The 24,936-nt window shown below is 33.3% G+C and overlaps 6 protein-coding genes across 9 annotated transcripts; 4 read left to right on the top strand and 2 right to left on the bottom strand.

Moving 5' to 3' along the window:
• Nucleotides 1-237: 237 nt before the first annotated feature.
• LOC107959027 (60S ribosomal protein L12-3) lies at nucleotides 238-1,089 on the top strand. Its single transcript, XM_016894982.2, has one exon. It carries the CDS (start codon nucleotides 435-437, stop codon nucleotides 933-935), a length of 501 nt encoding a protein of 166 aa, XP_016750471.1. The 5' UTR covers nucleotides 238-434; the 3' UTR covers nucleotides 936-1,089.
• Nucleotides 1,090-6,395: 5,306 nt separating this feature from the next.
• On the top strand, nucleotides 6,396-7,956 carry LOC107959028 (probable aquaporin PIP2-2). Its single transcript, XM_016894983.2, has 4 exons — nucleotides 6,396-6,845; nucleotides 6,920-7,215; nucleotides 7,333-7,473; nucleotides 7,578-7,956. Exons 1-4 carry the CDS (start codon nucleotides 6,527-6,529, stop codon nucleotides 7,689-7,691), a joined length of 870 nt encoding a protein of 289 aa, XP_016750472.2. The 5' UTR covers nucleotides 6,396-6,526; the 3' UTR covers nucleotides 7,692-7,956.
• A 3,986-nt stretch (nucleotides 7,957-11,942) lies between these two features.
• On the top strand, nucleotides 11,943-12,558 carry LOC107959030 (uncharacterized). Its single transcript, XM_016894984.2, has one exon. It carries the CDS (start codon nucleotides 12,000-12,002, stop codon nucleotides 12,411-12,413), a length of 414 nt encoding a protein of 137 aa, XP_016750473.2. The 5' UTR covers nucleotides 11,943-11,999; the 3' UTR covers nucleotides 12,414-12,558.
• Nucleotides 12,559-13,464: 906 nt separating this feature from the next.
• On the bottom strand, nucleotides 13,465-15,471 carry LOC107959031 (uncharacterized). Its single transcript, XM_016894985.2, has 3 exons — nucleotides 15,361-15,471; nucleotides 15,149-15,268; nucleotides 13,465-13,753 (listed from the first exon to the last, which is right to left on the bottom strand). The coding sequence occupies exons 1-3, from the start codon at nucleotides 15,400-15,402 to the stop codon at nucleotides 13,637-13,639; spliced, it is 279 nt and encodes a 92-aa protein (XP_016750474.1). The 5' UTR covers nucleotides 15,403-15,471; the 3' UTR covers nucleotides 13,465-13,636.
• Nucleotides 15,472-17,184: 1,713 nt separating this feature from the next.
• Nucleotides 17,185-21,595, top strand: LOC107959032 (probable serine/threonine-protein kinase PBL28). Of its 4 annotated transcripts, none has more exons than XM_016894989.2 (10): nucleotides 17,185-17,698; nucleotides 18,652-18,780; nucleotides 18,936-19,071; nucleotides 19,352-19,692; nucleotides 19,814-20,052; nucleotides 20,307-20,433; nucleotides 20,523-20,594; nucleotides 20,732-20,909; nucleotides 21,013-21,141; nucleotides 21,223-21,595. In XM_016894989.2, the coding sequence occupies exons 2-10, from the start codon at nucleotides 18,696-18,698 to the stop codon at nucleotides 21,299-21,301; spliced, it is 1,386 nt and encodes a 461-aa protein (XP_016750478.1). In that variant the 5' UTR covers nucleotides 17,185-17,698; nucleotides 18,652-18,695; the 3' UTR covers nucleotides 21,302-21,595. The 4 variants fall into 4 exon arrangements, with proteins under 4 accessions (XP_016750478.1, XP_016750477.1, XP_016750475.1 ...); XM_016894988.2 differs by having other exon boundaries at nucleotides 17,202-17,698; nucleotides 18,717-18,780; nucleotides 21,013-21,145; XM_016894986.2 differs by lacking the exon at nucleotides 17,185-17,698 and having other exon boundaries at nucleotides 18,681-18,780; nucleotides 21,013-21,145.
• Nucleotides 21,596-21,684: 89 nt separating this feature from the next.
• LOC107959034 (signal peptidase complex subunit 3B) lies at nucleotides 21,685-23,798 on the bottom strand. The gene is made up of 7 exons (XM_016894991.2): nucleotides 23,674-23,798; nucleotides 22,961-23,140; nucleotides 22,780-22,827; nucleotides 22,629-22,691; nucleotides 22,326-22,379; nucleotides 22,136-22,222; nucleotides 21,685-22,014 (listed from the first exon to the last, which is right to left on the bottom strand). The coding sequence occupies exons 2-7, from the start codon at nucleotides 23,084-23,086 to the stop codon at nucleotides 21,889-21,891; spliced, it is 504 nt and encodes a 167-aa protein (XP_016750480.1). The 5' UTR covers nucleotides 23,087-23,140; nucleotides 23,674-23,798; the 3' UTR covers nucleotides 21,685-21,888.
• Between the last annotated feature and the right edge of the window lie 1,138 nt (nucleotides 23,799-24,936).

Raw genomic sequence — 24,936 nt, 5'->3', positions numbered from 1 at the left:
GAATTTGAATGGAGGATACATTTATTTGCAGTTGGTATAAAAGATAACAATAATGATAAATTAAATATTATAACGATACTTTAATATAAGATAAAAAATAAATTAAATGTATCACATCGCACCCAATACTCCTCTAAATTCACAATTTTAAAAATTTAACTTTTTATCGATGAATACAACCATGCTTAACAAATTTCACAAAACCTCCCTCCCCATCCTTACCTCCCTTTTTTGGTAATCAAAACATGAGTTGGTATTATATTTGTTGAAATTACGAAAGCACCCATCTACAGTTCTCGTGTTTCCTAACTTAATTAAAGGTTAAATCGGACATTAAACCGGAAAAACCCTAGATATATTATCTCAACTTTCAGTCTTTCATCTCTGGAAACCCTAGCACACGATTTCTCCTCCATCAAAGAAGAAGCCAAACAATGCCGCCTAAATTCGACCCAACCCAAGTCGTCGACGTCTTCGTCCGCGTCACCGGTGGTGAGGTCGGAGCAGCCAGTTCCCTCGCTCCAAAGATTGGTCCGTTGGGTCTCTCTCCCAAAAAGATCGGTGAAGACATCGCCAAAGAAACTGCCAAAGAATGGAAGGGTCTCCGCGTAACTGTCAAACTCACCGTCCAGAACCGTCAGGCGAAAGTCGCTGTGGTCCCGTCGGCGGCGGCTCTTGTAATCAAGGCGTTAAAGGAGCCAGAGAGGGATAGGAAAAAGACCAAGAACATCAAGCACAACGGGAACATTAACCTCGACGACGTCATCGAAATTGCTAAGGTAATGAGGCCGAGGTCGATGGCTAAGGATTTGAGAGGGACTGTGAAGGAGATTTTGGGAACGTGCGTCTCCGTTGGGTGTACTGTTGATGGAAAAGACCCTAAGGATCTGCAGCAGGAGATCGATGATGGAGATGTTGATGTTCCTTTGGAGTGAGCAAGCTTGTTCTTCTCGTTTTTTACGTCTATCCTCATGCTTGCCTCTTTTAGAAAAATGTTCAATATAAGGATTTTGAACAATTTGCTTATATTTAATTCAGAGGCTGTTTTGAAGTTTAATTTAGATGATTTTAACTATTATGGATTCTTTATATTGTTTTGTTTCATTTTATTTTTGGTTCTTATATTGATTATTTAAAATGCTAGTCTTGTGCTTGGTAAGTAAGACATGAATGGAAAACCCGTCGTTTGGTGAAGTGAATCGAAAATGCAAGTAAATGAATGGAAAATGTTCCATATTTCTTGAGTTTTAGTTGTTAAATGTTGAAGGAAGTCAATCAGATCGGTCTGCTGGTCAAATAATGTGTCATATTCCTAAGCTCATATTTTCATATTGAGATGTCTTTGAATGGTTGGTTTTGGCTGTTTTGGCTAAGAATTGTGTTTTGCGTGGTATGCTTCGAGGTCAGTTTTGTGGTGACCAATGAATGCTTAACCTGTTGGATCAGTTGGCTAGATTTGATTGTAGAACATAGAACAAGCATCTTGTGATGATGGTGCGTAATGCATACTTTTTCTGCTGTCGCTTTGCAGCATAGTTTTTTCATTAAAGTTTAAGATTAGCCCATTCTTTTCTGATATTATGGGTAGCTATTGCACTTGTAGCGCTTTGCCAAAATCCTGCTTCATTGTTAAACTTTTTATGCATTTGTCTTTAATTTTCATATGATTTTTCTTGATTCATGTTGCATGTAGAAGGTGTGATGGATGCATTCAGTATACTAGCATATGGATACATGTATGTCCAAGGAAAGTCTCTCTCTTGTGTTATTGCTTAATTGAGAATTAGGCTCATTTGTTTCGAGTTGCTTCCTTCTTAGCTTTCTATTTATTCTGTTACTCTTGAATTGAATTACAATTGCAGCATTGTGCATAAGGTGTTTTGCAGCATTGTGCATAAGGTGTTTTCTGCCTCAAGCTTTCATGTAACGAGTTATAAGTTTTTTTCCAAAGAATTATTAACTTCAGAGTTTAAGGCATTTCATTATGGCTTGAGATTGTAGTTTAATTGTATAGTGCTTGTTATTGGAAGAACGATACTGTTGCTCAATTCGTGCTTAATCAGACTCGTGATTGTATGACCATAAATTGACATGTATGTTGCTGCTTTAATAGGAGAATGGTGGTATTTTAAAATAGATATTCAATGACTTGAAAATAGGTGAAAGCCTTGGGATAGAGTAGGATCTTTGGTTAACTTTCCCCATAGAACAAACTCCCTTTCTGCCTGCCTTTCCCTGTGTGTTTGTGTTCTGAGTGATTCAGAATGCGTGTTATCTTTTACTTGGACCTGGATCTCTGTTGGATATCTAAGCACTTGGTATCAGGACACACACAAGGCTTTTTGCACTTAGATGGGTTTTTAGCTGAATATATCTCTGTGTGTTCCTCTTTCCACTTTCCATAGGTAGCTTCTAAATGTGTGGATCTTTCTTTGTCATCGTTATAATGTCAAAACAATGAAGTTCACTTTTAAAGGACAGGGGTGTTGTCTTTTCTTCAGAGTTCAAGGTGGTTCATTTTAGCATGGTTTTATAATTTAATCGTATAGTGCTTATTATAGGTAAGATGATATGAACTGTTCCTGTTACTTGATTCCGACTTAGCAGACTCTCATGATTCTATGATTCTTCTTTAAAACAGGAGAATGATGCTTTTTGTATGTTGATGTCCATTGACATGATGAAACTGGTTAAGGTATTGAACCTTGTAGGATCTTATGTTGAATTTGCCCATGGAATAACTCCCTTTCTACCACCTTTCCTTGTATGTTTGTTTTTGTATTCTGGGCCGTTCAGATGGCTTAGCAGCATTAACTTGGACCCGAAGATTTCCTTTAGCTAACTAATCTGTTGTCTTTGGGAATAACTGCAATCAATTGTTTATGACCATTCATTCTTTAACTGGTTAAGGCTTTTGCGATTTGCACTTTGTTGGATTATTAGCTGAATATTTCTCACTATATCTATTCTTAAAAGTCTTTCCCTATCCCCTTTCCCCTTTCTGTAGATAGGCATCTAAATGTGTAGATCTTTTTTGTCATTGCTTTAATGACAAACAAAGTTCACTTTTTGAAGGAAAGGGAAAGGGGTGTTGTTATTACTTGTTTAGATTCCTTCTACTGCCACTTGGCGCCGGGCTTTGGTTTCCCCTACAGCGTGGCTTGTTTTGGTGCACCGTTTCACCCCATTGTACTGTCATTTTCATGGTTGATATTTCCCTGACGCGGATTCTGTTGGAGGTGCCATGTATATTACCCGGCACCAACATTGGCCAACTTTTGTTGCTTAGCTTAGATTGGTCTTTAGATTCTAAGGATCTCGTTGAACAACTTAGGTTCCAATAATGGAGCCTGACTGACAAATTTATGATACGTTTGAGAAAAAATATCTCCTTTCTCAAAACGTAAGTTGTCTCCTCACTTTATTAGCGTCCACGTGGGTGAGGTCCTTGCCGACAATTAATTATCTTCCATGACCATCTCCTACATGCTTTCAGTATATAATCCCGAACATTTTCAGCAAATCTTTCTGTGCAAAACTCAAAACAAAACCTGCAATTGCCATTGTGAATCGTGTTGTCTAAACCTTTAGCTAGCTAGCTCCCCTCTTTCCCAGTTGATGCCATTGGTAGAAGAGAAAAAATAGAATCTTGAATTTCAGTATTCCAGTTCCGTGTAGTTGTTTTGAAAATTTTGATTGATCAAGGGTGGCTAGAGAGCAGAGTTGCATGATGGAGCCTTGGATTGAGGCTCCCCCTCCATCCCTCATCGATTTCCCGTTGAGGCCTTCCAATACCCCGAAATTAGAAACAATAAGGGAAGAGCAAGCAGAGGAAGAATACGAGGATGATGAGGATGAAGATGATGAATCAATGAAGAGTAATTAGCATTTTTGGTTATGGCTAGGTTGGAGTTGGCGTCCTGGTTCTGGAAATGGAGCTTATAAGAGACGTAAAATCAAGCACTCAAATGTTGATTATCATGTATTATAGTATATTCATCGTAGTATATGTAAGAAATTCCTATTTGTATCATATATAAAAATTAATTAATCATTTTTAATATTTATGTAGAATGACCAAAGTTGATTGGTAATTGGTTTAAACCCATACAAGTTAGTTGTAGATCAGTATTTTTAAACTGAGGTTATGACATGTAGATGTGCATGTTATTTATAAATAAATCATGAGACACGGATCTTATTTAAATAATCGGAATTATATTTTATTTTTTAAAGTTAACGGTATTTAAATATCCAATTCAAATGTTTAAGAAAAAAAATTGTCTAAATAAGTCATTTTCTCAAGTTTAATATGAATTTGCAACCGAACAAGTTTACAAGTAATTAATCTTCTGGAACCGAACTTAACGCTCTTACGAGCGAACTTTAGGCATTTGAACATAAAGTTTAGAGTCCAAGTACTATCATGCTCGGGTTGAAGTTGAGGCTAATCGAAATGTGATCCTACGTTTAATGTCCTCTATTTTCAGCTGGTAGTACTGCTGTGTAGTTAATGACCTTTTAATGGATTGATTGTAATGATCGTTTACCTTTAAAAACAATTATGAAAGGGTTAGCTGGCAGGGTTTTAAAAAGAAGAAAGAAAAAAAAAACGGCACCGTCCATCCGTCCCTACGGGTCACTGTTTATTAACCTTCAATAGAAGAGAGAGACTTGAAATGTTGACACGTGGTATCTTTCTAGCCACAATCCAAATTTTAGAAAGCAACCTCAAAGATTAAGCCACGAGAAAAACCAAAGCAACGGGAAAAATAAGTAGCTGAGAAGTGATAAGTATTATTAAATTTTTTTAGAAAGGGAATAATTGAGTTATAATTATAAAATATGGTAGATGATGAAATTATGAGGTTAACGTTTGAGAAAATGCAAATTGGCATGCCTTGGTCGGTCCATTATTTATACATTAATATTAATTATGTCAGCACTTTATAAAAAAATACAAATAATATATTGTAATTTGAAAGATTCATTTGTCTTGTTAAATGATTTGTAAAAATTTATAGAAACATTTTTGGCATTTAGTAATTTTATTATCAACAGAAATTGCTTATCTTGTACTGTTAAATGACCCTTTTGATGATCTTTTAATCAATCTAATTGAAAATATCCAACTTCTATATTTCATTATAGTTTTCATTATAATTATAGAATCCTTGTTTCAAATTTTAAAATAAATATGCATGTCTAATTAATTATATTTTATCAAATAAAAATAATATTGATAAATAAAATAAAAGTAATAAAATTTAGATAAGATGTTATTTCCATAAAATATATATTAATAATATTTTTATCTACTTAAAACATGAGATGTAGAAAGATGAATTTAGACACTTTTTTGTATGTATTTGCATGTATCCTTCCACACATTCCACCTTCGATTCTTCCCGTTTCTTCATGATCATTCTTTTAAAAATTTTATTAATAAACATGAATATATTGGAATATATTAATTTAAATATTATTTTATTTTTTATAAGGTAAAAAAATTACATATAAAAATTAAATCATTTTTATTCATAACATCTAAATATGATCATGTATTTTACTATAACCGTCACATAAGTAGGACTGTTATAAAGAATTAAAACTCATGATTGTTAGTAAAAAAATATTAATAAAGTTAATATCCATATTTTATATTTTTAATTAAAGTTGAAAGAAAAATACTTCGCGATTCATTAAGCAGTCAAGAGAACCAGCAAAGTGATCATTGCAAGATGAAAACAAAACAAAAGGAAAATAAAAAATAATAATTAAGACATGCAATATTCCTTTATCGAGCTGGGCATAAAATTTTATATGGTTATGGTTTATGATCACGGCACATTGATCCTCATGATTGAAGGAAAACCAGAAATAACATCCAAACCCACCATTTATTTAGCAATATTTAATTGGCTTTTAGGTATGTCCAGACCACAAGTTTATCTGGCAAAGCCGTCACCACCTCACCATTACGATATCAGTTTTGCTAAATTAATATATATTTCTCAATTAATAATTATACTGCTACTATTTTCTCTTCTCAGGATAACATAAGATAATGGTTTTTTAAATATTGAATTAAGTCTCTTAGCAAAATGTTTTATGAATGTTGGCATTTATTTCATAAGAGATTTTAACTTTATGATACATGTTTTATGTAAGATATAATAATAAAAAAATTAAATACTGGAAAAATATGTGTCTGTATTTGGAACATGTGGCATAGTAGCAGCAGTGGCGAAATATATTGAATAAAAGGAAATTCGAGAAATTGCGGTTGTATTGGTAGGTCCATGCAAACGAAGAAACTCGAAATCAAAGGTGAATTGGACAGCGAAAATTAAATGTTATAATAATGTGATTAACTTAATCAAGCCCTTCAATCATTATGATCATTCCCTCTCTCTCTTTCTCCCTTATAAACCCTTCTTCTCCCCCTCGGCTTTCTTCATCCACAGCTTAATCACAAACCCAAATCTCCAATTCTGTTTCATTTTTCAGCAAAGCTAGAAAGACAATGACTAAGGATATTGAGACTGCAGAGCAACGTGGAGGGGAGTTCTCGGCCAAGGACTACCATGATCCACCACCTGCTCCATTGATTGATGCTGAAGAGTTAACCAAATGGTCGTTTTACAGGGCAGTGATTGCCGAGTTCATTGCTACACTTCTCTTCCTGTATGTCACTGTGTTGACCGTGATTGGTTACAAGGTCCAAACCGACCCTGCTAAGAACACTGTTGACCCCGATTGCGGTGGCGTTGGTATTCTTGGTATTGCTTGGGCTTTCGGTGGCATGATCTTTATTCTTGTTTACTGCACCGCTGGTATCTCTGGTGAGTTCTTCTTCTTCTTTTTTTCTCAGTAACCAAACAAAAAAGTACGGTAATCTAAACCATGACACATGCAGGAGGGCATATCAACCCGGCTGTGACATTCGGTTTGTTTGTGGGACGCAAGGTGTCACTCATCCGAGCCCTGATGTACATGGTGGCTCAGTGCTTGGGTGCCATATGTGGGTGTGGATTGGTCAAGGCTTTCCAGAAGACCTACTACAACAACTACGGGGGTGGTGCGAACGAGCTCCAACCAGGGTTCAACAAAGGCACTGGACTGGGTGCTGAGATCATTGGTACCTTTGTTCTTGTCTACACTGTCTTCGCCGCCACTGATCCTAAGAGGAATGCAAGAGATTCCCATGTTCCTGTATGTGTCTATTTATATCTATATCTATATATTATTACTATTACTTTTTCAAGATTTCTTATGTTCAAACAAATGAGTGATGGGATTTTGCTAATTTGCATTAAAAAATTTTGAAAGGTGTTGGCACCACTCCCCATTGGATTCGCTGTGTTCATGGTTCACCTTGCCACAATTCCAGTCACTGGCACTGGTATCAACCCTGCTAGGAGTTTTGGAGCTGCTGTCATTTACAACAAAGAGAAGGCCTGGGATGACCAAGTAAATAATAATTTCTCCATCCTATATAAATATACAATTTTCCATTTGATGTTATAAATTGTTGCTCACAATGTATATATATTTCATGTGGTATTGTTATACAGTGGATCTTCTGGGTCGGACCCTTCATTGGAGCTGCCGCAGCTGCATTCTACCACCAATACATCCTCAGAGCCGCAGCCATCAAGGCTCTTGGATCTTTCAGGAGCAATGCTTAAGTCCAGCTTTCATTTTCTTACGAACTTCAACCAAAAAAGAAATGGAGAACCTTGAGTTCAGTGTGGACCATTGAAATGTAAATAAATATTTATGAACAAGGGTGTCTTATTTTCTTGCTTTCAATGTATTTTATTTCGTGTTTGTCATCTTTGTTCATCCTTATCCTCTCTTCTTTTTTCCTTTTTTTTTTCCGGTGATGCTTTTCATGTTAATTTTTTAATGCATAATTCTACAAGTAAAATATATTGTTTGTTTTAGTGTCAACCACTATTTTGTCCTCTTGTCATCAATCCATTGTATTGACTTGCAAATCAAGCTAATCAAGTGTTTCAAACTAAAATCACTAAATCATATCCCTAAACTTTATTATTATCACTTCAAGTAAAATGTCATGTAACAGAAAAAAAGAAAGATCAGTTGATTTGAGAGCCTTCTAGTTTATTACACCACTTGGAACAATTATTCTGAATAAACCCTTTAACTACCATATATAAGAAGTTTTTGTATGCACCACCATTAATAAATTTATTAACCACATTTAAAATTTTTAATTTCATGAGTTAATTTTTTTTTAAAATTCGTTATAATATTAAAAAGAAGCTCAATAATCATTATAGGGATAATAAACTTTTAAAAAACATAAACAGTGACTAGCCTTGTCCTCTTCTCTACAATAGATGCATCCTCTTCCTACTTTGGTAGTTAGGTTAACATTTATCCATGGCCATACTTTTAAATGACTAAAAAATGGGTTTGGTATAAGCATTCTTATCCTCAAAATTTTAAATTACTTACACATTGAGTCCTCATCAAAGAGCTCAAATAGTAATATTTTGCCCCCAAAAGAATTAATTAGCTCATTAGATAATGATGTCACATAAGAGATTAGATGAGTTAGGAATTTAATTAGCTCATTAGATAATGATGTCACAAAAGAGATTAGATGAGTTAGGAATTTGTGGCGGTGAGAGATTGAAATTATTTATGTATTAAAGTATTACATAAGAAATGAACAAAAGTGAAATGTGTTAGGTTCATTAGGTGGGTTTATTCTTTATTTATTTCTTCTTTTTTTAAATAAAACAAATTTGATGTTTGTCATCCTCCACCTAATTAGTGAATTAATTAAGCTTGTCTAGTGCTTATTTTGTGGTCCTTTGAACATTTTCTAAGGCAAAGTAAGTAGCATAATTTTGGTGGTCCAAACTTTTTGTTAGAGAGTGTTGTACTTTAGTTCTGGACTAAGTAGTAAACTTATATATGGTTTATACAAAGTTTTTGAAATATTCTTTAGGAATACTTTTTTATTTAATATTTTAGAGGACTACTTTTATTAATTACCACATTAAGATAACGGAAAGTAAATTGAAATATCACTCTACTTAAGTTTATAGTGACAAACTATTTAACTAATTATCTCTTATCTTACTATAAAGACTTGACATGTGACATATAGAGATCGAAGCTAAAAGTATAAAGCAAAGTTGGAATTAAGTCTCTCTCTGCCCTCCCACACTCATCTTTACATTTTACTTTTTCAGTCTCATCTTAATTTTTTCTGCCCATAGTTTTTCCATTTTGAATTAAACGAGGTGAACTGCACAACTTCACTAACTTCTCCGTCTTATCCGATTAATTCTTCAAAAAAAAAAAACTTTTAATTAGATTATAATTTAATTAATTAGCTCAAAGCATAATTAACTTTACATTGATTATTGTCTCTTCCAGAGCATTCTACACGTATAAAAGGTCCCCACCGAAACCTTAAACTTAATCAACAAACGCTATTTTTGTCTTATTAAACTTTTTCCCTATTTTTATCATAATTTAATTATTTAAATATCACGTCAAGAAATGTCTGGATTATGCTTAGAAATTAATTCTCTTTCTATTTCAACATTTACATTAAAATTGTTTATAAATTGAATCCGATTAAACCGTAAGATTTTAACTTAAATTCACGAGTCAAATTAAGTTTAAAATCAAGTGATAAAATTTGAAAATATTTAATTATATTTATTTTGATAACAAATTAAATTATGTCTATTCATTAATTACTAAATACACGTATCAAATTAAAAATTAATTATATATAAATTAATCATCCCTCTCTAGCTTTTTTCTGAAACATCTTCCCTTTTTTAGTTTTACACACAAATACAATTAAGAAAATTTACAACTTACAGTATTTACGATTTGTGTAATAAAAAGGGAAAAGGTTGATGAAGGATAATCAACATGATGTTTTTATTCGCCTATTTCAGTTCCCGGTTTCAATTCCGTATCAAATAATTAAAGATTTTAGAAGTATTATTTATACAGTATTATGTTTCGATTCACATAAAATTAAACTTTTGAATTTTACAAAAATTCAAATAATATAAGAGTTTCTATTATTTTATAATATTTGATCCAACAAGCTTTTAAAATACATGTTTTTTTGTGTTAAAAATTAATTTTAATATATTTTAAAAAGTCGATTTAAAATTTTTAAATAATTCTATCTTAAACCCAAAACACACTATACCAAACACAATTATTATTTTTTGAATAATTTTATTATAGGTTTTGATAATATTTGTTGTTTTTGACACAATATTTAAAACTAATTATAGTCCCTCATTAACTCATAAGAGGATAATATACTTCAGGGTACTCGAAACCATATCCTTCTACATTAGCAATAATATTTATATTAATCGAATTAAAACTCAATCGATTTTAACCTAAAAGAAATGTCATTAATTTTAGATTTAAATGGGAAAAGAATAAGTGAAAATATTAAAGCCACCTGGCGTGTTCGGGTAAAAAAAATAAAGTGAGATTAAAAAAAAAATACAACAGCATTTTGTTAGATACTTAACGATTAAATAAATAAACAATTTTTATAACATTAGAGATAAAATAAAAAAGTTTTAGAGTTTAATATAGGGCTGTAATTTACCCATAACTATAAATATATTTACATGGGCCTCCACAGATAGAAGGGCTTTTGCTTATTAGGCTTTATGATCCATTTGCAGAGGGAAATCTTAAATACATGTGAGTAAATCATGTGAGTAGAGTAGAAGAGAGGTGCATTGCTCCCTAAAACCCCACTCATTCCAAAACAAGAATCTTGTGGAAATGTTGGAGGGGACCACTGCAAATGAAAACACAAGTATATAAGAGATATAAATAAAGCATCAAAACTCGCATGATTTAAAATATTACTATGTACAGGGAAGTTAAGACCGCATTGGATTTAGTTTTAAAAACAATTTCTCAAAATGTATTATACAAATTATTACTATATCTAAATTTTACATTTATGACATATATATATATTTAAATAAGGCATGCTTATCCCCTCTTGCAATAATGGTGAAGGCTGGTGACACAGGCAAGCCACTATAATTACATACATAAAAAATATATATATATATATATGTGTGTTTTTTAGGCGCTTTGCTAATCGTTCAAGCTACGCAAATCCCATGCTTCCCTTTACTTTTTCTTTCATGTATGATAAGAATATCATCAGAACATTGCTACAGAGCCAGTTTGTGTGTTTTTTTTTTCTTATTAAATATGATTTAATAATTTCATGTAAACGTTGAGATAAGCCTATGATTTTCTCGTCATTTGAAATGCATGTGGGTGCATAATGGATTATGTAATTAAGTTATTATAATGGCTTTTGTTCTCAATTTTTACTCTAAAAGAAGTGTTTGAGAAGGCAGCCTTAAAGGTAGAAACTTGACTTTCGGAGCAAGTATATGGAAAGACAAGCACAATAGTAAGTCAACGAAGGTTAAGACATTGAAAGAGGCAAAGGAACCCAAAATTTATTTCGGTTAATTTATTCAATACGTTCAAGCCGAGCTTAAGTGTTTATAATTTCATCTTTTATCTTTACTTTTTTTGGTACCAAAAGGGGACAAAAAAGGGATTATGTAATAGTTGTACAAACTTTTTTCATTAGCTGTGAGTGTGTGGTACGAAAATAAGATAAAATTTGGACACAAAGGATTGATCTCTACTCGGACTATAACAATGACTCCATGAGGGCACACTTCCTTACGGGGAAAACATGAAGAAAAAGCTGAAGATGAAAAAAATAGTATTAACTTAAAAAAGTCTTCTTTTTTTCTTTTTCTTTTTTTTTAATGAATGGCATGCACCTTTTGAACCATCATTTATATTACCAAATATTAAATGTCAAGCAACACCACCACCACCAACCACTTTAAAAGGCCTTATATAAGCCATTGTAAAGGGACACAAAGTTTGAACTCAATCAAAATACCACCAAAAGAGTGAAAAAGATGAGTCCATTACTTTCTTTCTTGCTTCACGTATCTTGTCTAGCTCTTTTGAGTATTGTTAATGGTGAAGGAAGAGCTCCCCACGGCATTGCTTACGAGAATCCCGTGGCCTTCTCGCCCTCGGCCTATGAATTCTTCCATCCCAAAGCCCAAGGGCCAGACACCAAACACCCTTGTGCAGCTTCCAGTTGCTCCCCATTGCCTATTGCAGCTCAAATGGACGATGGTACTACAGCACTTGAAAGCAAGGTATCAACACAAAAAGAATCCGGGCATCAACTTGGAGCCGGTGGAATCTTAGGCCTTGTTTTCGGTTTGGCATTTGCGGTGCTTTTGGCAATGGGTGTTTATTACGTGCTAAACATTCGTCGTGCCAATGCTAATAAAGCAAATTACGTTCAATCCAATGCTTAAATCGTGTTATCTTTGATATTCTCCGGTGTATAATATAGGTTTAAGGCTAGAGCAGTTCAGAATTAGGACTTTCTTCTCTATGTTTTTAATCATCTTGTTTTGCTCTTTTCTTTGGTGTTTAGTGTTATCTTATTCTGTGATTCAATTTGTTTCATAATTGCATGATAGAATTCCGGTGTGTTGGATTTTGTCATCATTCAAGGCAATGGAAGCACGTAAAAAAAAAAGTAGCTCCTAAAAATCAAGAAAGATAATTCAGATTATGCCCTTAATCATTAACAAAAGGAGGTAAAAAGATGAGACATGTTACTATTTCATACTTCAAAAGTGCTTCTATAAGAGTTGATTATTCATGTGATAAAACTATTCCATTACCCAGTAATAGTTTATGCCAAGTGCCAACCACTTTACATTCTTTTTGAGCGTTAGTGTCAACATTTTTAATATTCGGATCTTATGAACTGGTCAACTAAACCATAATGCGGTTGGGGGCGTATTTAGATGTTTGATACCAACAAAACCAATAGCGAACGGATTTGTCATTTTGGGACGAGTAGATAGATCAATTTTAAAGAAAAAGATGAGTTTGAGGTCCTAGCAGAGTGGAACCATGTAGAATCAGAAACATGTAGTTAAGAGAGGGGAAATGGAAGAATCTTGCTGTTTAAATTCTAAGCAAAATTAAAAATAGTATTACTCAACAAGTTAATTAAGATTCATATCTCAAACAGCACGAAAACGAATACAAAATTCATTCCTTTTTATCTCCTATTTTGAGGATTTACCAATCTCATACTAACCGGTAGGTCCTGACCAGTATAATCTGTGCCGATAACTCTGATTTAAAGCCCTAAATCTTCTTTCTCAAATTCAAGTTTCCATAATCCTAAGGGAAAAAGCTAATTACCAAGGAGAATAAAGTCTTTTCCAAAGGCAACATTCATGATTCAATGCTGGTTAGATTGAAACAATCCACTTCTTAGCCATTCAAGTCTCAAGGAAGAAGGGAAAGAAATGAAATTATATCAAAGAATATTTTAAATGCCATATATCATGAAAGTGGAATTTACCATTATTTTATGTTATGTAATACAACATAGCATAGCCCCAGGATGCATTCCTCCTATTTAAGTTCAAAAGATTTAGAGAGATACAGCTGACCAGAAGCTAATGCATGCAATGATAGGCACATCAATAGTTGACTTTAAAATTACTCCAAATTTCTACCATCGACGTGAACTAATGGACTCAATTATTGGCACAAATATCTGGTCCACAGCTTTGTTCCATAGAAGTGCAAACTCTGAGCGAGATTTCTTCCCAAATATTGGCTCTTTTATCTGGAAGAAATATAAAGTAAAACTATGAGAATTTATTACCAAGTAATGCAAATGATGGAACAGAGTTTTACTTGTAAAAGCCAAATCTGCTTGTATAGCAATTTTTAGATAATAATAGGTTCATCTTTCCAGTGAGGTTAACTGTTTCTTTGCTATTACCTATAATTCGACTTCAGATATACTGCAAAACCACATGGATAAGTCTCAAATCTATAAGAAGTTAACATGGACTTAAACATAAGGTTCTATACTTTCTTCATTAGAGGTAACATAAATTATCTACAAGATAGAACCCTGAAGAAACTTGTTGTTCGTAAGGTGACAATATTGCTCAAAATATTCGATTGTCCTGCGGTCATTAAAGAGGTGTAAAAATAATCTACTTTAAAACTGCGGAAGCAATCAAAATATCTCAGGCAATTACATTCTCCTTATTATTAAATGATTATCTAGAGTGTTAATAATGTCCTAGATGAGTTAACTCTGGTTTCAGTTCTAAAGATACAGCTCTGAAACTAGAACTGTCAATAAATTATATACAAACAGTTTAAATTTGCTCATTTCTTATGCAAAGCTAGGGAGTCAAGTCACCAAGTTCAATCATTAATTTTTAAAACATTGACAGATACAAAGAGTTAGACTTTGAACTTCAAATGTTAAAGACTGTGATAACAATCTCTCTACATCTAAGACTGCAGAAAATTTATACTGGAACACAAGATTTTCTCCGTATCAACTTCAATTCTTGGGAAGAACGATATAAAGGAAAAATCTAGAAGTTTATAAGAAATTCCCCAAAATGAAGGAGGAAGAAAAACATTTCACTTGTTCCTTCCAAGAATCAAATACAAAACTAAAATATAGAATTCTAATTACACATTTGATTTTTGCATTTAGACTCCTTCCCAGAATCCAATTCACATGTTTTATCACTTCAACTAAAGCACAAGGATTTCTATATGCGCCAGCATTTACTATGACATAGTTACTTGTTATTAAAAACCATCAGCCAGACGAAACCAGAGCAAGCATTAACAATGACTTGCACAATTATTTTTATATAAAGAGGATATAATAAAATATATACCAATGGCCTTATCCCTTGTAATTTCAATGGTTATAAATTCCTCAGAAGTCCAAATATTCTTCAAATACAAAGCATTTTTCCTTTCATCAGAATCAGAACAAAATAGAAATAATGACATAACAACGAAATCAAAGAAATTTCCTTTCCTTAAAAACTAAATTATGAAAAGAAGCTTAAGACTTGAGTGTCCCCCCCCCCCAATTCCACCCAGTAATTATAAGAACTTCAATCTGCTACTTTTTCAAGGGTTTCAGATAAGCAAATATAAAAGAAAATTTAACGCAGGAAGGAAAAAAAAAAAAGAGGACCTGAGATTGGGAAGCGAGTTGAGATTGATGATCTGAAATCGATTCATAGATACGTTTCCGTTGCTCAAAGACTACGATCCCTGTCAAAGCGGTTCCAAGTGCAACACCAAGCAGACGCTCCTGCATTTTCATCAAATACCACAAATTTTTAAAAAAATAAAAATAAGAATTAGGAACAGATAAGACAATTTTCAGTTTCTTGGATTGGGAACCTGAGCGAGAACGCTGATCATTTGTGAGAAATTTGGCGTCATAGGAAATTTTCGTTTATTTCATAATCAACTTGAGAAAATTAAATTTTGGGTTTTCTTTTTGGATGTCCAAAACCATGAAATGCTAAAGCCCAAATTTTGAAACGGACTGAGGTCCATTGAGAATTCATTATATTTTGAAGAATAATTAATTAAGGTAATCTTCCATAGCCCATAGACACTTATATTTACCTCAACACTTAATTATCCATTCAAGCATAAAATAACATGGCAACACTTAACTATCTTATTTTTTTATTGCATTCATTCATTTCTTTTTTTTTTTTAAAGATTTGTTATGTAAAAATATTAACTACACTAACAATCAAGCATGAAATGCTTGAAAGAACAGATTTAGTCAAGTTTGTCCCAAAAACCTATTCATTAACCAATAAAGCAAATTAATGCTAAATAGTGGTTTAACCGGTTGGGTAAACTTATCTATGGATCGAGTTAGAAAACTCGTCTGAAAAGTGTGAGGATTTGGACAAATATATAAACTTGAAAATAGATTTGGACAAAAAATAAGTCTTGTTTTCTAAACATGTCGGGCCTCAAATAAGTTTTTTAGCCCAGCCTGATTTGAATTTCAAAAAAAAAATGTTGCTGTTTTTTTTACTTTTTTTCATTATTTTACTATTGTTTCGTTATTATATTATTAATATTTTGTTGTTATTGTTTGGATATTGTATAAATCTTAATGTTATTTAAATATATTTTTAATTTTTTTCATTTGTTAGTAAACATTTATTTTAATATTATCAGTGTATATAATTTATTATATTTTTAGCTTTATTTTTATATAAAAAATATAAAAAATTTAATATAGATAAATCGGGTCTGACTTAAGTAAAATTATAGACCCATTTCTTAATCTGTGTTGGATCCAAATATAGAAAACGAATATAATTTTTTTTATTTTTCCTATGAATAATTCTAGTCCTGCGGTATAAATAACCATACAGGTGCCACTCTTTCATCTCAACTATTTGTTTTATTTATGATTTAAACCATCCGTTTATGTAGCACAAATGTTGAGACTCAAATTAGTCTCGAAGATTCTAAAAATATATAAATAAAATTAATATTCAATGATATTTAGGGTTAATAAAAATAACTTTAATTGGAGTTTTAATTCTTACCTATATTTTAATATAAAAGTTAGTGATAAATTAATTCATTTGTTAATATTTAGTTACTTTCATGATTTATTTTTAAGAAAGAAAAAGAAAATTTTTAAGCTTATTTTAAAAAGATCTTATTTTTTTATCAAAAATTTTTATTTTTTTTTAATTTTCGAATTTGAATTTGTACTAATTATTTTTTATTTTTTGTTTAACTAATGTTTTTTATTAATAACATAAAATTTTTAATCCAGTAATAAAAATATTTTATTATATAACATAAAAACTTGAATTCAATATCTAACAATTCCAACCTTATCTCAAATTATCAATATATATTTGGTCGAGCAAAAGAATAGCATCCAGCCGGGTCCCTCCTCGCCTGAATGCCAACGTATTGATGGCTGATGGATGATGTCCATATTTGGAAGTAGAAAAAGGAGTTGTCTTATTGGAGCTTATATGAGAAATGGACCCCATAAAAGAAAAAGAAATATAATGGCAAGGAAGGTGTGCTTGCATTGCATGTGAGCGGCTGTCAGCGCCCCCATCACAGTTTCTCTCATGTGATCGTCTGTCCCAGCTGCTATATCTGCAATGCAAAAAAAAAAATGGTCCCTCTCCCATTGCCTGCTCATTATACCCATATGTCCCTAAACCCTTCCTGATTAAGACTTATCATTAAAACCCTGTAGAGGACAAAAAAATTAGTTTTCCCATTTCCTTAGTAACTGTACATATTTCCTATGTTTTAAAATCCCCTTGTCTGAACTCTGAAATCCTTACTCTGCTCATCCTTTCAAGTGTCGAAAAAAAAAAAAAGAGAGTGAAATTGCAGATTACAAAAGAGATTAACTTGAAGTGAAACCTTATGGGTTGTTAGTTGTAATTGTAATGTAACCGTTGATCCTTTTATGAGTAGACCAACCGTTGTTTTGCCTCAAAGGAACATAGGGTCCTACTTAGGAAGATTTTGCGTGAGAGAATTAATTATGTAGTCTACTCCCTTCCTTTGCTGTTTATTGGAAGAACCCTTCCATTCTTCAATGCCTAGTTGCATACCTACAAAAGAAGGCCTCTGGGAACTGTAAAAAGTTCAAAAAAACAAAAAGCATCCTTTTTTTGGGTTCTTGACTTGATAAACTCTCTCTTCAGGGCATGGACCAGCTTTAATGGTATGTATTCTTTTATTGTTTTTTGTTTCTGGTATTTCTGGGTACTTCGTGTTATTGGTATAGATTATAGGGATTCTGTTAATGGCGACTTCACCTTGCGACATTTCCCTGGAAAACAGCTTCAGGAGACACAATGTTATGTCACTGTAATTCATCACTGTTAATGGCTTTTTCGTTTCTTTAACCGCATAATGTTGAGAATCATATGTGTAACTTTTTGTCTTTAGCCAAATGCTATGGTTTTCTTCAGCTAAAACACATAAATTCTTTGAAGATCAGTAATTCAGTATATATGGTTTTAACAATGTCCTTATGTATTATATCTGTGGATGGTCTGGCAAGCATTTTTTCTTGGCTGACAATTGACCACTTTATTAGATTCTCTGAGGGAATCTTTTAGGCTTTTTCGCATGCCAAATGAAGATTTACAGACATGATAATTGTTGGCTAGCAACTTAATGAAAAGAAAGAACCAGAGATAATTGTATCTGTCCACTTCCATAAAGACAACCTTTGTAACTGTTCTTTTTTACTAAGCTTAGCTGGAATTTTCAGTAAAGAGAAGCATTACTGTTCAATTCAGTGAGATAATTATTTTTGCAATTCTTTCACTTTTTTCGTTCAATGATGCAAATTTCTCGGATGAGTAAGGTTTTCTAGTACTCATCCAGCTCATTGTATACCAAGTTTGAATAACCAGAAAGTAACATAGAAATCTGTGCTTGTCACCATGCAGCTAGGTTCTTTTTATTTACTCTTGCTTAAGCTCTCTCTCCCTTTCCAGCTAGCCTGTTCATATTCATGTGAATGGCCTTCATCTATTTGGTTACTATTGATGTAGTTTTTTTTTTTACCTCTTTCTTTCTACAAATTTGTGATAAGAAAAGGTCATTTTCTGAAGGTTGTGATTGTAATTCCATAACCATAACTGATAAGACTTTGATCTTATTTAGAGTGCCCAGAAAATGTTTAGTCAGTGGAGTAAGGGTTATTGACAATGCTTTTGTTCTGGTGGCAGCGGCTGCCACTGCTTTTGCTGATTCAACTGTTCCAACCCAACTGTTTATGTCACAAGCTCTTCAGTAAGTTAAAATTTGTCCCTTACAAGCTATTCATTTGCTGCAATGGTCTCCTTATCCAATGATTAACGCAGTTATATATAACCCCTTGATTTGTTCCTCTCTTGATTTTAAGACCAACTGAGATTTGTCCGCACTTCATTGTTTGTTTATTGCAGCTGAAGCTTTACTTATTTGCAAGAACACAGTCTGCACTCCTCAACAAACCAACAGTAGATTTGGGAAGTTCCCCTGCTTGAGGCAATGGGCATATGTCAATTGTTATCGACCAGAAGATGCAGATGTTGTTTCCTTGTAAGGTCCCTTTTTAAACATAAAGTTTTTCTCACTCTGATGATTTTTTTGATATCAGAATATATCAGAATAGTTAGAATACAGCACCTTAACGCGGCAGTGCATTCATACCATGTATTGTGCAAATCTAACACAAGTAATGTAAACGACAAGAACCAACCAGCCTGTATATGATCATTGAATTAGGCTCCAGATACTTTCATGTCAGCATGCATATAACTTAACTGTTGATTCAACCATAATATTTGTAATAATATCCTGGAAGCCTATTATTACACAGGATTCCTGGAATCTCTCGGATATCTCTTCCAAGTAGATTAACCCAATTGTTGTCTTTTGCTCCGAAGTTCATCCCCTCCTACTCTCAAGAGAAGCCCTTTAAATCAAGACATGGAAGGGTAGTGGCAGCTTCTGTTGATGGGGAAAATGGTGTTCCAACACTCACGCCTTTGCAAACAGCTGATAAGAAACCGAGAAAACAGACATTTGCTGCCATAATTGGCTGTATTAGTGCGGCTCTTCTCGTCTCGATCATTTTGGTTCTTGTGTATATCTGCTTGATGCGCGTTAAGAGATTCATGAGGAGAACATCCCGGACTGAAACTTCCATGCCATCTACTGGTAAGCCAGTCTTCTTGACGAGACTGCACATGCATATTTCTTAACATTGCAACAGAAAAAGAAATTTTCTATATCTTCCGTGACAAATTTACAATGATTTCATCTCTCTGTGTCTGAGCAGTTGAATTGGAAAGAGCTAACACATCCCATTATGCTGCTGGTGCACCGTCTCCTATCTATGTACAAAATCTAAAGCAAATAACAATGTCAGAGCTGGAACATGCTACACACAACTTCAGTCAAAGTAATGTCATTGGTGAGGGCCGATTCGGTTTAGTCCATAAAGGACTACTTCAAGATGGAACTCGTGTGGCAATCAAAAGATACTTGAACACCCAGGTTCATTTTTTCCTTCATGAGGTAAAACACCTATTCCGTACTGATGCAGGAGAGCAGTTAAAGATGTTTGGTTTCAAGCTTTGTTTTTCAGTTTATTTGAATCTTTGTGTCTGCATTACAGTGACCTGAAATCCAAGAGAGAAAATGGTAGCATTTTCAACAACTTAGAACCCAAGAAACATTGAATAAAACTGTAGAAGTGACATTTCTCAGCATCTAAGAAACTGGATTTGTGGCAGGGTAATCATGATTATGTTTGTCTGGATTCAATGCAGATAAAGCAAATAGCTCAAGTTAGACACAGGAATCTAGTCAAGCTTGTTGGTTACTGTGAAGATAACCACCAGCAGTTTCTTGTATATGATTATATACCTTATGGAAATGTTGGAAATCACCTTTATGGTAATAATTTGTTTTATATATATATACAAATTACCTGTGTCCATTGCAAATTTATCAAGGTTTTGATTCCCTGATCCTTTTTTTACCAGATTACGAAGGTTCACCGACTGGTAAACTAAACATGCGGCAAAGGTTGTTGATTGCACTAGGGGCAGCCAAAGGTACATTCACCATTCTATATATATGTAATTCCAGATAGTAAGTTCAACTATTACAGGACGATGCATAAAGAATCAAAACCCCAAAATAATGATCGTAATATTAGCTTCCTCAACCGTACTTTTTAATTTTGGATCAGGACTTGAACATCTTCACAGTATGGCTCCTCCTCTGCTGCACATGCATTTCAGAAGCAGCAATGTTCTTCTCGATGAAAACTTTACGGCCAAGGTTTCTGATTATGGATTATCCAAATTGTTGTCTGAAGATCAGTTTTACGCGTCATCTTCAGCCATTGATTGTTTTCTTGACCCAGAGTATGCAAATCAATCCTTGTTTGAAACCCATTGCATAATTGATCTGATAGTGTTAATACTTCATTATCTGTAGCTGATTCATCCTCTTTTCTTTTTCCTGAAGATTGTATTCATCGAAGAGATTTTCAGTGCAAAGCGATATATATAGCTATGGAGTCTTCCTCCTGGAGTTGATTAGCGGACGTGAAGCAATTTGTAGAGATCCATCAAACTTGGAAACAACATTAATAATGCAGGTTCTCTGATACAGTTGTCCTAATTACTTCTTGTATACGTAATTCCCATTCTTACAAAAACCTCATTTTCTTTGAAGGCCAAGGATTCGAAAGATATCAGCAGTTTTGTCGATAAAACCTTGGGAGGTAAATCAATGCGTGGGGCAAAACAAGTAGTAGATTTGGCATTGCAGTGTGTGAACATAAGACCAAGAAGACCATTGATGAGAAGCATCATTGAAGAGCTTGAACGAATCCAAGAGACAGAGATTGGTGGTTTGCCGTTTGAAGCAGGCGAGGAGATTGGAGATGTAACATTGGGGAGCGAGCTCTTTAGGTGACCTCTGCTCGCCCGGGTATAATAATCATTCTTTTATTAAATTTATTGACAGTAATTACCAATCTCATTACAAGCAAATTGATTTTGTAAAAGAATTGTTGGAAAGAAATTAAGCAAATCAAATTGGTATACATTTGATTTTTATCTTATTTGCTGTTTGAAACCTTCCTTCTTAAAGATTAAATTGGTTCGGGGCTTTGACAAAAGAAAAGCATAAAGGTGTTTTAAAAAGGTTAAGAATACCCCATTTCCTCATTTTATCAAACATGAAGTACTCAAATGTCAATGTTTCCAAGTTCAACTGAGGTTTAATGTATCAATTTGGAGGAGGCTTTCAAGTTCTACGATTCAGCTGAGCTATAATATTCCCACATACTGAGAAAGGTTAAGTTACAGCAACCTCAAAACATACACCAAGAAAACCTCATCTATATTCCTCTGGAAAACTATAGCCAGCCATGACAATTTTGTCAGCAAACATCTTTCCGGTCTTAGGCATGACATGCCAATGCAATGTCAAGTTGAATTTTTTGCCACGGAGATTGTTTCCCTGGATAAGGGAAGATGACGATTTAAGAAAAGAGAATAATTTCTCAATTGCAGGAAAGCCCTAAATTACTTTTCTAAATCTATACCAACAATGGTGAGATACTTTGTCATTATGCACATACCTGGTCAACAAAACGATACTTGTTTGAGGTATGGATCCAAAACTTTGCATGCTCTTTGGCAGGTATTATAGCATCCCAAAGTGAAACCTACAAAATACCATATTAAAAACATTCCAAGGATCTTAAGATCTTTCCGGCTCAGCCTCAAAAAGGAAGAGGCAATTAGGCAACGAGCTGTATTTAACCTCACCTGATTCAAAGAATTCTTTGGGGTTTCGTACTCAGCTGCTACAAATATGAAAAGCTGTGGATCAACAAGGAGATGGTATTTAAAATCAGCTTCACGATGATGAATGATTGCAAAAAACAGCGGACAGAAAAAGGGAGGCCTATGAATATCACCACTAAAGCATTCAAAAATATCAGAATGAAATTCTTTTCAAAGTCAATTATGAAAAAGATTATCTCATCTACTGATAATACATACAACCAAAAAGGCAAATGAGATGAAGTTCTAAAAATGTAAACCACGAAGATCTCTGAAGAAGCAGACCTGTTTTGTGTTCCATGTGAACAATGACTGCAAATCAGCCGATATATTCATCGTCAGGCTGACCTATGTAAGTCAAAAGCATTTACTTAGAACTATGGCTGAAAAATAAGAGAAATTAACCCAGTGAACACATACATATAAACAATACTACCTCGTCATTACCCTGCGGCTGCTTCTGGAACCAGTTTATGTTCATAATCTACAGTCACACCCAGCAAAATGAAAATGAGAGATTAAAACACAATACAATCAGAAAGGGCTGATGAAAAAGAGAACAAATCATTGATCTAAACACCTATCCCAGATATGAGCATATGTGAGTAAAAATGGACCTTGATTTCTGCCGTGGGAGAAGGAGTATTAAGGTTGTCCGAGAGAGACGCGATAGCACACATTATTGCCAGTATCGTCACGGAAAAGGTTAAGAGACCATTTAATCTGTGCCCGAAAGAGTGCATGTTTTCTATTCCTTTGTTCAATCCTACTGCTTCTTGACTTTTGGTTCAGTTCCTCTGTTTAATAAAATTTAAGTATAATGAACCGAAAAAGAGACATAAATCTACCAAAGTTTTCCCCAACACTACTAAGACATGATAATAATTATTCCAAATTAATCCTTCTTAAATCTACTTTTGGAAAAAAATCAACAACACTAATCACCAAAACAAAAAACAAAACATTAAGATCAAATCAGACTAGGGTTTCAAATTGTGAAAGGTACACAAAGAGCAACATATAGAACGTAAGAGAACAAAATCACCAATCGTCAAGATCAAGGGAAGCGCCCAAGATATAAACAAAATTAAGAAATGTATAAAAAATTAATTCAAAACATCAAAAAGAAAGAGAAAATGGATTCAGAACAACAACTACACCCAGATATATTTAAATATATATCAGCATTCAATGAAAATTAAAAAGATATTTTGCAGTCAAAGGAAAACTGAAATTAAATTACAGCATGGAATTAGAAATCTGAAATCCAAATAAAAAAATCAGTCCAAACAGAAAGAAAATCAAATAACAAGAGGTGAGCAAATTTTACCCAATGTGAAGGGAGAGAAGAGGGAAAATGCAGAGAAGTCGGGAAGAAAATTCAGTGAAACTGACACAGAGGGTTTGGCAACAAGTTTTATATTGTTTTTTTTTCCATTTAATAAGTAAATAAAGTGGGTCAAAATTGTGAACAACGAGAGGACGGGCTGAAACTGGTATGATCTTTGGGCCGTGGCTCAGCAGAACCCGAATTTCAAGATAGATATTTTACTATTTATTTATTTATTTTATTCTTTTTACCTAATGTTAGAGGCTGACTTGGGTTTGAATTCAAATTTTTCAATTTCAGCACAGATTAGTTTGTTTTAATATTTATTTTATTTTTATTTTAATATATAAAAGATATGTGGAATGGAATGTTGAAAAGAGAATATAAATGAAGTATGATGAATGTGTGATGAAATTTCTAAGTTTGCTTGAATTTATGATAATGGGATTGAATTGTAAAAAGTGTAAAAATTTATGATTTAAATAAAGTATGAGGGTAAAAGGTTAAAACGTAGTGTTAAGTGTTAGTGAATTGATGTTGAGATAAAATTATAGTAAATACTGAATTTTCATGATATTAAAGACTAAATTGTAAACTCGTGAAAAATTATAAATGAAAAATGCTTAAAGTTTGCAAAAGTAAAATTGTGAAAAAATATGAATTTTTTATGATGACAAGGACTAAATTATTAAACTTAAAAAAATGTAGTGGATGAAATAATAAAAGTGAAATATAGAAAATTTTACGTGTGAAACAAGATATGTTCTAGTGAATTATTTGATAGCAGCTAAAAAATTGCTGGAAAAGTTACCTACAAAGATAATACAATCCATTTTAAGTTCGAGTTATCTGTGAGGTGCTTTGAACTATATGAAAAAATTACAAAAAGGTTTAAAATTCAAACCAGGTCATTCCAACTTAGACGGCGAAAAGGAACGGGTAATATTGATTAGTGACTCGGAGTTACAGGAGTGTCTGGAAGTTATGGAGTATGTCGGGACACATAGCGTGAAGTTTCAAGTTCGTGATGTGCCTTGTGCTATTGGCAGTTCCGGTGGCAGCAATTGTTTTTTGTGGGGAGCTAATAGCCGATATGCCGATGCTGAGAATACAATCACCGGCCTTCATAATGGTTCCTTGAACTCTCTCCAGCTTCTAGTTCTTACGAGGGAAAATGTAATTATCTGAAAGAAGCTTTTTTTCACATTGATGTGTTACTCTATTTGGTTTCTATGGTGTTCCAAAATAAATGTCTTCTCAACT

Source organism: Gossypium hirsutum, chromosome A05, assembly GCF_007990345.1.
Source record: "Gossypium hirsutum isolate 1008001.06 chromosome A05, Gossypium_hirsutum_v2.1, whole genome shotgun sequence".
NCBI lineage: Eukaryota > Viridiplantae > Streptophyta > Magnoliopsida > Malvales > Malvaceae > Gossypium > Gossypium hirsutum.
Note: the sequence above shows the minus strand (reverse complement) of the source record. Positions and strands in the feature narration are given on the sequence as shown.